General features: G+C 41.8%; 1 protein-coding gene across 2 annotated transcripts in view; it reads left to right on the top strand.

Moving 5' to 3' along the window:
- Positions 1 to 2,468: 2,468 nt before the first annotated feature.
- Positions 2,469 to 12,032, top strand: part of gpm6bb (glycoprotein M6Bb) — a 33,810-nt gene continuing 24,246 nt past the window's right edge. For both annotated transcript variants that reach the window (XM_030081481.1, XM_030081482.1), the window contains exon 1: positions 2,469 to 2,605. In XM_030081481.1, the coding sequence (XP_029937341.1) occupies positions 2,602 to 2,605 (4 nt within the window). In that variant the 5' untranslated portion in view covers positions 2,469 to 2,601. The remainder of the gene's footprint in view (positions 2,606 to 12,032) is intronic.

Below are 12,032 nucleotides of genomic sequence, written 5' to 3'. Positions count from 1 at the left end.
TCAGAAATGTTCAGCTTTCGATTTTAGCTCTTCACATTGTTTTGTATCTTTAAAAGCACTAATATCTCCATTAGGTTAAAAGTTAAAGGACTTTGTGATATTTTAACTAGCTGGGATGTATAAGGTGTTCCTGTCCCATCTCAAAAATCAGTTTGTCACAGTCAACCACAGCACTGAAAAGGCTGAATTTCCAACAGCTTAGTCAGAGACCTGCCTTATTGCTGAGTATTGAGAGGAACCCCCCCTCAGTGACTCCCCCAGGGTTTACTGAGGGGGGTTCCCGTGGCTCTTCAGCAAAATGACTAGTTGTCTAATTTAACTATAATTAAAATCACTATAGTGATTTTTACAGTATAAAGAAACAAAGAAAAGGCATGTATGCGTGATTGCTTTAACATTCTAGTTTAAGCTCAAAATGATCTCTCATATCGGGGTCCTGAGGGTAAAATTGATTCAAACAGGGCTCTGACACTCATTAATGACAACTTGAGGGTCATTTTCGTTTTCTGAAGTATGTAATTTTGCTGTAACAAAAGGTTTCTTTTTTTCACCTTATTGATTACTTATGTACAGCATATTAGATCATCCACCTGATGAATTAATATGGTTATTGAAATAATGTCAGTGTGCTAAACTTTTCATTGTGAGAACTAAACAAACGGGTTACTCTTTTACAGTATTTGTTTTTTTTTTTTTTCAGTTCTATATCTGTTAGTCCCGTTCATTTAATTTGTTTTCTGGTGTCTTTTTTTTTTTTAAGAAGGTGAGGAATACCTAAGTCCTACTGAGTCAAAAACAAAACAAAAACAAACCAAACAAACAAACAAAAAAATAAAAACAAACAAAGATCTAATAAACAACCCAAAAGCAATGTGCAGCATTAAAAAGCCACATCATAGTGTACAGCTCCTCTTCTTAAATGCATGTAGTATGTAATATAGTATATCAAATACATTAAAAAAAAATGTCTCCTGTGTTTTTGTTTTGCCATGGTCCACCCCATTAACAGTTGCATGACTGCTGTCCGCCAGCTGCCCTACTGTAACAGCCAGCACAGTGCTGGAATGTTCCCATGCAGATCCTCTATTCACACAGAGACATGCAATACATACACAACCTACAGACAGGAGGCTGTAAAACACACCCAGACAGCTCATGGACATTTCAGTTCATGGGGCTCCACAGTCAAGACAGCCTTTTTTGAAAAATCAGCCTAATGTGACTGTATTCAGCACCAATAATAATTACAGTATGAATAGATGGTTTCTGAAGATTCATTCAGCATCTTCTTTCACCATTTTATGATAAGATGACCTTTATTGAACCCTGAGGGAAATGTCATGACACTGCAGTGGCAAAGAAAATAATATGGGTTAAAAAAATAAATATATGAATAAATATCATAAATAAATATTAAAGATCAACCCTACTCTGTCTTCATCAAGCTCAAACAAAAGCTGCTAGAATCCTTATGTTGATTATTAACAGATTATAGATTAATAGAGGTTTGCAGAGCATATATGCAGGAGATGCAAATTAACATACTGATTTATAAATGGAAGAAACAGAAATATTGCAGAAGTGCAGTTCAGAGAACTGGGTAGGCTACTGCAAAAACACTTCCTTGACATTCCACCTTTTTGTCCTCTAACAACTTTGACTGGTCATCCAGTGATTTTCTATTTGTAACCCTAAAGTTGATCAGTTAAATATTTGCCTTCTGGAGGCTGTTGTTCTTGCCATTTTGGGCTGATGCCCTGTTTGACCATGAAACGGCCCATTGAGAGTTGCCCATTTGGCGACAACTGAAAAGACCAGGATTGGAGGGTGCCTGGACCTCCTTGGATACCGGATACCAGTGCAGTGGATTGATGGTGATTGGCATTGTTTCTGTCCCTCTAATGGCCCCATCTTTGTGAAAGGCAGGGAGACTGGAATGTATCCCAGTCAACAGCGATATTGTCAAACATGAGAGATATCCATAAAATCTGAGGCCATGCAATGTAATATTTCTACCTAGACTCCCATTGGATAGGTCAGCGTGAATATTCCTGACTCTGCAGGTCATTGCTGACCTCTAACCTGTGGTCATCTGTCCTCTGTTTCGTGTTGACAGTTTGGGTGACCTGATAACACCTTATCCTAAACACTACCTCACTGGAAACCTCGGGTAAACTTGTTTGACTAACATGGAGTAATGCTGATTGTTCCTCCTAAATCTTTTGATGTGATTTTTTTTTTTTTTTTTTTTAACATGAAGCACGCCCTGCACCCCGGTGTCCTCATCAATCCAAACATTAGTACTGTGTGTTCAGAGTGAAGGAGTTTCTATCCATGCTTCACTAGAGGAATGCGTAGATGTTCCCAAATAAAGAGTGAAACTTTCTCCCTGTCCTGATGAGGGCTGAGGTAAGCAAGGGGCCAAAGCAAGCACTGTCCTCCCATCAGTAATCCCTCAGTAGTGACGTCACTCAGTCTGTCTCCAAAGGGACGCAGCGCGGAGCAGCCAGGCGGCCAGTGTGCATCCCAGGACACAACATCTCTGTAGCTGGGGCTCAACTTTCAGCCGAACTTCGGACCAATTTGGAAAGTGACGGAAAAATGGGTAAGTTTTCGCAAATAAGCGCTCGACTATGCTTAGCGGACGGTGGTAAAAGTATCATCTGTAGTGGTGACAAAACGCCTCATACTTTTTTTTTTTTTTTAATTATTATTTTTTGTCGTCGGTTACTTTGTACGCCTGTGCAGATTGCTTAACAGTAAGTAAACAGTTATTTATCGTCGCCTGATTGTGCTGCATAAGTATTTAGGCTACCTGACCCGGTTTCATGTGAATCTGCATTAGGCGTAGCCAAGTGAAGCAACTTGTGGAAAGCGATTAGAGAGATAAGTCTATAAGGATTTCCCCGCTGTGAGCCGCAACTCTGCATAAGGGGTGAGTGTTAAGTCCCGATCAACTGTAACCTTGTCGTCTCCCAGTGAACAACTGGGTTGAGCGACTCGATCAAAAGTTCGCTTCATCAGTAGTCTTGATTGATCATGTTGATTGACCCGCAGTGATTGATCACATCCATTGTTTGATGCATTGTCTTGGCCCTCTGTGGTAATGGAAACCGTGATGACTGTTTTGACTGACGGTCGATTCTGCATTCTACTGAAACTCCATCTTTAAAAACCATAAATTAGTTTACAATGGATTATGGTTGTATGTCATAACATCTGCTTGCTTGTAAAGATGGCCTATAGAGTTAAACAGACAGTATTGTGTATAGTCCAGTCAGCCTGCATGTTGTATCTGTTTGCAATGCTGACTAATTGTCTGAACTGGGAGAGTTGTGAGGGGAATAATCCTCATGTCCCAGTTGGTTCTCTGAATCAGTCCCAAGTGTTGACCATCTGTGTTCCCACACTGGAGATGCCTGGGAGGAGTGAGACGCTCATGCCGCGGATGTTTAGTAACTTCTCACTGACTTAAGGCTTTGAGACAGTAATAGGCTGTTGGCCAGATGGGACAGCGTTGGGTTTTCACTCCCAACTGTTCTCATTCAGACCCCAGAGAACAGTGGAGATTCTGTTAGAGGTTCCAATAATTGTAGTTATACCTGTTGAGTCTCTTTTTGTTGCCTGCGGGTAGCTTCATTTGCTTGTATTGAGAGACTTGAAGCTCAAGCTTGTTGGCTTGCCATGGTGCAGCTGAGGCTATGGAGAACATTGACAGTGTGAGAATGTGTATCAGTGCTCATTAATTCACTCTGAAGCTCTCACAGTGGCGTCTTTGTGCTCCTAATTTGGAGCCGCTCCTTTGTGCAACTTCAGCGGCTCTTAATGTAGAGAGAAGTTCAGTGAATTGCAAGTTTCAGAGTGGACGCCCAGTGAACTAATTCCCTACAGACCCTCCTTCCCTGCCTCATGGAGGATATTGCCCTGAATGGCAATTGACCATTGGACATTGTCCACTTGCTTAAGACTCTCTTCATATTCAAATATTCTCTGTAGCACTTTCAAAACAACAGCTGACCTTGGGCTGTATAGAATTTAATAGCGTCTGTCACTTCATTTTAAGTAAACTTGTGAAAAACATTTATCAGCAATAAGCCACTTGTAAAGAATGTTTCTTCTCTCTGGTGGTCTTAACTTAAAACTATGTTTGTACATCAAAAAAACATTTATTTTTTTTTCCAGGCAGATTTGAAAAAAAAAATGTCAGGAGATTCTTTCAGATACACAACTTACTAGTTGCTGTTATGTTGTTGCTGTTTTATTATTATTATTATTATTATTATTGTGTTACACGTGAAATAGCCTTGAAAATAGAATATGGATTGAGTGTAGCTGTGTGTGTGTGTGTGTGTGTGTGTGTGTGTGTGTGTGTGTGTGTGTGTGTGTGTGTGTGTGTGAAGTCTCGGCCCAAAACAAACAGGATATCTTGAAGCCGATTGTGTGTGGAGCTGAAAATGGAGGAGTGAAGATGTCTCTCGGAGGTTATATAACGTATCAACTGTCTGATTCGATTTTCTGGTGACTTTCACCTCGGAGAGAGAGGCCGCATTTTTTTTCAGAGAGTTTCTCCTCTGTCCTTTTGGTTAACGATTTAACAGTGCATTGGCCTGTGTGTAGGACGTGGGAGGATATCTTGGCTGCAGACCGCTGAGCCCAATGTGTTTCTTAATTCAGGGGAAGACAGCAACTCATTTTCCACCAGCATCTTGTTAGTTTCTCAGTGTTTAACCTGAGACAATGATGCATCCAGTGTTATTTGGTTGCTATGGGCCTTTTCGTGATAACTAAAACACTTGGGGATCAAACTGCGGTTTTAGTTCTATTGAGACAGTTTATCTGTGGGCTAAACAATCTAAAGAGTGTTTGTGTAAATATAAAAGTGTCCTTTAGTGCATGTGATGATCATACTCATTTTAAAAGAGAGGCTTGACAGGACCAGCAGTGTTTCCTCACAGCAGATTGAAACCACAGGGTTACAGAACAAGTATGTCAACCATCAGCAACCTCTTTGCTTTTTTGGTTGGCTGTGTTTAGGTGGCTTTTGGTAAAAGAGTTTAGAAGTTTTGTTGAGTCCACAGGAGAAAATTAACTGGCTGTTTTTTATAGATACAATTTAGTTACATGCGGGTTAACATTTGAGACTGTCTTGTGACTCGAGCGACAACTAATCAAATACAGCAAATTATGGACTTAACTATGAACAGTGCCTCTGTTCCTCTTAGGCTCGGATAGCCAAAGAGGGAAGATTGTTTTTCCTTATGGAAACTCTTGAACTTTTTACGAAATACTTCTCTCAGTCTTCTGTATTCAACACGGTGGTCCTCTGGAAAGAGGGAGATCAAGCTTGAGTCCAGACGAGATCTAAATCTTGCGTCACTGTCTCAGAGAAATTTGAGAAAGAGTGATTTAATCATTATAGGCAGTGAGGATTAATTGTACAGTTTTGAAAGTGTCATTATCGCAGTGATGTTTTCAAATGTAGCCCTTAAAACTGGTCTCTATGAATCATGTTTTGCCTATGTAGGTTGGCCTAAACCATGTTGGTAGTCTTGTCTCTGATTTTACAGCTAGTGTTTATCAGGCGGGCCGAATGAAGCTTCAATTTTTGATCATCATTCTTCACTGATCTACAAATGGCAGAGTTGGACAACTTGTTTGTGAAAATCCTTTAGGAGTTGCTATGACTAATGGCTCTGGAAACTGTATGCGAGGTGTGGACCGCCTTGTGCAAAACCTCCTCTGTGCTGTGCAGGCCTGTGTGCCACCATCTGAACTTGGATGTCTGGAAAGTGTCTACTTGTTTTGGTCACACATCATCAGTGATTACTGTCACAGCCCCATGCAGTGGACTGTATGCACTGTGACCCCGCATCCTGAGTCTGAGGAGAGGAAGGACCTATGACTGCTAATGTTATGCCAACGGAGAAGTTTTTGCGCTCTCGGAATCAACAGCTTGTCAACCGATGCCTGAGCAAAAGCAGAGAGTGAGATAATGTTTCCCCTGCTTTGAGCTGACTCAAGGTGATCGCACTCCAAGGCCAAGCTGTTTTGTGTATGTGCATCTCTGTTCTCCAGAGAACTGAGATGCAGAGATAAATAAGAATGAATCTCTGCAGAGATGTTGTGGAGTATGCAAACATAGAAACTGGGCTTTGCCGTTTTGTGTCCGCTCAAATCAAAGCGGTTCCCTCCAAATTGACCCCTTACTTCAAATCTCTAATTTAACCTCTCTCATTTCCTTGCCTGGATTTGAAGTAGGAATGCAGTGGAGTACAAAATATGAAAGTTACCTAAAAACAAACTGCAGCTGATTCCATATTTTATGTCACCATCAGTATTTATTTTTCCTCTTTGATTTGCAGTCATTAATTATACTGACTACCCACAATAATGAGGTGGTTTCTGTCATAATTGCATGGTTTCTGGGCTTCCTTCCATTTGGCATAGGATATGACTGAGCATTTTTGGTAATAAAGAGGTGGATGAGATCCACGCATTCTGCAGCTCTGTAGCTGTAAATTGAAACCACTTTAGTCTAAATAAAAGACTTATGTTATCTTACGCCTTTCCTACAGCTCCACTTTGCTGCCCCTCAAATCTCCCACCTGCCTCTCTTGAGTCTCTGTCTCTCCCTCCTTGTTTATTCTCTCCTATTCCCCGCTTGCTTCTCTCTTTCTGTAGTTTTTATCCTTCTGCCTCACTTATGACAGTTGATTGTCTGCCACCAGCGCTGCAGGTCTGCCAGAGCAGCCATGTTAATTTGTTGAGCTTAATAAGTCCTCTGATAACAAAGAGGGCCATTGTGCATTGTGACATGAAATGATAGGAATAGAAGGTCCTGAGTGGGGATGCTTGTTCAAGCATGCTCCTTGGCCGTCACTTTTTTTTAAAGGGCTATTCACAGTTCCACAGAAGGGACACAAGTGTGTGGGTGGGTGAGTGCGTGTGAGTGCGTGCGTGCATGTGTGTGTATGTGTGTGTGTGTGTGTAAAAAAGCAGGGGACGGTCTAACCCCTAGAGCTCATCCTGTTAGCGAGATGTCACATTGCCACATGGTAGAAACAGGATGACATTTAAATAGCCCAAAATGTCCCCTGTATGCAAATGACCACAGCCTTTCAGATATGCAAGCCGCTGAATACAGGTGGAGATTAAAATATGCCTAAGATACCATCTGGCCTTTAGTTCATATACAAACCTTCAGAAATACCCACTATTATCTAGTTTAATCAAACAAATACACACCAAGCTTGGCTAATTTGAACAAACGTCAAAAGAGAAGATCATTTTCCAACACCCTTAAGCCCACTGCTTCCAGAATGTCCTTTTCTTCACTTTTGACAATGTTGGCATTAGGCTGCTCTATGTAGCGTGAATAGGTGATATTTGTCAGTGGAGCAACAATCGGTATCGGTGGTTTTGTTCACAGTGGAATGATTATTCCAGAAGGCCTGTGTGAAATAATGGATCGGAAAAGCTTGCAGAGAGGCACAGACACGCAGCTGATGGGCATTCACCCACTCACTGAGCAGGCATTTTACCCTACTGTATGATTTTCTGCTGTCCAAATCAAACTGCAGCACTCTGTAGAGCCACATTTTCCACTTCTGAGAAAAACACTACACATGTTTTGATAAACTCTCCCCGTATCAAACAAGCAGGGGACATTGATCAAATACTAATCAATAACTGTTTTTCCCAGAGTGACCTATTTACTATTGACAGCCTTGGGGAAGCAACTACTTCAACTTCAGCTTTCAACTTTATTTGTCCCTGGAGGGCAATTGGTTTTGCAGCAGGACACAGATACAAGATGATAAAATACAAAAGGCTACATAGGGCACAACAAAGTGGGGTGGGTTGGGGGTGGACACTAAATTTTTCAGACAAGATCAACATGTCACCAATATAAGTAAAACATAGATATGTAACAATTCAACAATCTTATGTGAATAACGTAGCCGACAGTGTCATCATAAACAAAATGGACATCTTTGTCACCATTATCATCATCAAAGAGCAACACCATCACTATTATCCACCCCCCTGGGCCTGTGTTCAGAAGGGAAATGGTGGTGGGAATGAATGGGTGTGTGTATCTATTGCGAGTCGTCACCGGGGGAAATCGGAGCTGGTAGCCTGAAGTTAGGATCTGAACCTCAGGGTGAAGTGGGTGGGCGTTGACTGACAGGTTGGATTTTGCCTTCCGCACTACCTGTCTAAAGGGATCATTCTGGATGTGTGCCATATTGAAAAGTGACCGGTCAGAGTTGGTAGCCTGGTGTGATTGCTCCATGCCTGTGGCAGAGGGAGGCGTGCAACTAAAGCCACACCTTTTTGTGGGTGAGGATCTGGGCCAGAGGATTAGAGCAGGTCACTGGGTGAGAGTAGGGAGCTGTTAATGTCAGCTGAGATGGTGCCTTGAACACAATGCATGGATCCATTTTCACTGGAAGAAAATACTTGAGAATAAATTTAGTGCAGTTAATAAGTGTAATTACAGCTCAATGTTCCATCTTGATTCACTTGACTCAGATCACCAAAATTCATGCTGTTGCGTCTTGTTGTGACTGATGATTATTGAGGAACTAAAAGAATATTTATTGGATGTGAAAAGTATATTGGATGTGAAAGTAATAGAGAGGACAAAGTGAGAAGAAATAGGGTTTCCAGCTAATTCCCTGTAAGATCATCTGCAGTGAGTGAGAGCGTACACTCAGAATGCATTAGTCTGCTTTTCAACTGTGGGAGCCTGTAGGATTGAGCTGTTGGCTGTGCGCCCACGGAGCGTATTCAACCCTCCACAGATAGGTCTTTGTCCTCGGCTCTTTTACACAGCTGCTTAACAACCGTAAGACAAAAGCATCTGGGGTACCCCAGAGCACCAGTGAGAAATGTTCACCATATGAAGAGCCATGCCAGACAGCCTCACACCATTTGCATACAGCCAAATGCTACGCTGGAGGTGCATAAGGAGACTTCAATGCAAACTCAAGTAAACCCCTCAGAAAAAGAAAACTTAAATGGTCTGGTATACATATGGTGTCAACACACTGACAAGAAAGATGTGTGTGTGTGTGTGTGTGTGTGTGTGTGTGTGTGAGTGCTCTCACACATGCATGCTCATGCCTGTTTGTGCAAGACTCAATAACTTCATGCTAACAGTAACTCATATTTGTCTGAGGGAGCAGCTGTGAAAGTTCAGTTAGTACTCACTTTACCTCCAGTAAAAGATATTTACAGATATTTTGTGGCAATAGAGTTGAGGCACGTTTTATGTATGCACAATGAAAGTGTTTCTCCACAGCTGCTGAAAAGTGTTGCTTATCTAGAGTGTTGCACAAAATGCACATGACTCCCTTTTTATTTCATGGTGGCAAGGCTGCATGTGACACCGTGGAGCCTGTGCTGGAGGTCGCCGGTCATGTTCATAATACACTTTCCAGGCAGAATTCATCTTCCTGCCCAGGAAGAGGATTCCAAGTGAGTGTTTCATTGTCTACTTATTATCCTCCAGAGAATGGCTTGATAGGCAGGGAAAGGCACTTCTGCCAAGCAGATGAAAATCTGGAATAGCTGAGCTTTTATAAAGCGACAGCTGTAGGAAACCTGACAGCTAAGGGAGAGTGTCTGAGGGGATTGTTTTCTTCACACACAGAGAGTTTGGGGACTGGTTTAAATTTGAATAACAAAATAATTTGTCCTTAAGTGACGCAATGTAAATACACAAAGGCTGTTCCACTTATTTACATATAAGTGATACAACTCAGAATGCTTTGAGCCCAAATAATGGCATTAGTAATGTGTGATGCTAATATCATTAACATTTTTCTTAGTTGAGTGCATGCTGAAGTTTTTATGTCACTTAGGTTCATTACAGAGGAAATGAGAAGTGAAAACATCAGAGGAGGGGGAGGTGTAACACTGCAAAGCACTGATTCAGGAGAAAACAAATACCAGCTAACAGCAGCTTCAGGGGAGAGGAAATCCCAGATGTTTCTGTCTGAAAAACAGCTTGACCCCATAACCACACAAAGACCAGGGGAGAGCAGTTAGTAGTACGAATATCATATCTACACCACTGAGGAGTCTCATAAGTCATCTTAGCTTTTGACCTTTACTCTATGGGAAAATAATACTGTAACAATAGAGTGGCCACAGCTGAGAAATGGCATGTAATGTTTTGAAGGGAGGGGGACATCTGGAATATACCGAACAAGCTGTCTACAGCCCAACTTGGACCATTAAAGTGCTTTGTAGAGCCACGCTGGGAGTGGTAAAGCGGAGTAACCAGATACACGTGAAATGTCTGATTCAGTGTTTCCTTTCTTAGTGCCATACTCTGAGAATGAGGAAGGAGAGAGGGAGAGAGAGTGTGGATTGTGTGCAGTGAGTGTGTGTACGTACATGCACGTTTGAGTTGTAGATGCATCCATGCTGTGCGTTTTCTGTGTGCATGTTGTGTGTTTTGTGATGAGTAGCTCACCATCCGGCGTCAAAGCTTGATGAAGTCTATGAGTTTGTGTTTGCTGGACAGATTGTATGTTTTCTTAGACAGCGAATGTTCTTAGCAAGTACATGTTAAAGTGTTGTTTTCTTGAGCACTATTTGATTTTTGAAGTGACTTTTCCTGTTACCATTGGATGATGAAAGTGATGTATCTGCAAAAATGTAAGAATAGAAGAAACACCTGTATTTGCATTGATGTCCAGATAGTTTTGAAATGATGCAATGGGTTCTTAAATCTGTCTCATGGGACCACGTGATCTGACCATGTAAACATATAATTCAAGGGAAAAAGAGATACAACAACTGCAACCAAAATAGCAATTGTGTGGTTATCCAAATGTAACCATCCACCAGTGAGTTTACACCCATGGAGAAATCCATAATAAGCACAATTCTCCTTGTTTGTGTGATCACACATATGATGTGTACATAAAACAAATCAATTAGAGAATAAAAGTTCACTCACTGATACTTACAGAGACCGTACCACATCAGATGAAGACACTACCTTGTACAGCTATATAATACCGTACATACCACACTTCATGGTGGATAAAAGGACATTCCAGTCACTGCTTTGAGCATCAGTACCTAAAACCCTCTGAAACCCAGGAGTCCAGGAACAGGCTTGTGTGACATATTTTATTTAAACAAGGTGAATCAGTAAAGGAGGCATGTAGAGGTCACACGTTTTCTTGCAGCATTGATAAGACCTGTGGGCACATAACATAACACCTTATCTGGAGACTGCATTGATTTTCTTTTTTGAAAAATAAATTCTTATGGACATTCAGTTTGTGATATCTCTCTTTCACAATTTAAGGCAATACCGATACAGCACAAAAACATGCTTGAGTGTTTTCCTACTTGTAGTTATGATTGTGCCGATTCCATTGGTATGCAGACACTATATATTACAGTGAGTAAAAAAAAAAAGTGATTCTTATAAAAATTGCCTGAGTTTGCCTGAGATCAGCCAGTGTACAGTAGATAGTGTGTTTACTAACCACCAAAGGGATTTCCAACTCTTCTTGGGATGCTATGTATGTGCCCTCATATGTGCTTTGTTTTCCATGAGGAGCATCATTAATACTCTTTCAGATTATGATTCAGAGCAGCTCCTCCCCTGACTCTGCGGGTAATCACATCTCTGCCGGGTCAAAATGTCAGGTTCAGGTTACAGCGGGCTCACCGTCCTTCCAGGATCCAGCCCAGGGACGCAGGACTCGGAGGCACGGGAGGAGTGCCTGGCGGAACAATGGCATTAAAGTGATCTGCATGTCGGCTGCTCTGTTGTCATAGTGCCGATGATAAATCCTGACACGGTGGGGCTTGGCTGGCTGGCCGTTGAGTACTGCTGGCTGGGGTGAATGGAGGAGGTTTAGCTTCTTCTAAAAAGAGGCTGGGAGAACAGCGCTGGAGGGTTTGAATGGGGTAAACTCCAGGGTCAGGGGTGAGAGGTTGGCAGTGTGAGACGCAGGACAATAGGGCTGCCGGGAGAGACACGGAGAAAGAAATCCCAG

The sequence above is a fragment of the Myripristis murdjan genome, chromosome 21 (genome assembly GCF_902150065.1).
Source record: "Myripristis murdjan chromosome 21, fMyrMur1.1, whole genome shotgun sequence".
Taxonomy (NCBI): Eukaryota; Metazoa; Chordata; class Actinopteri; order Holocentriformes; family Holocentridae; genus Myripristis; species Myripristis murdjan.
The sequence above is the reverse complement of the archived record's forward strand: the minus strand, read 5'-3'. Positions and strand labels throughout refer to the sequence as shown.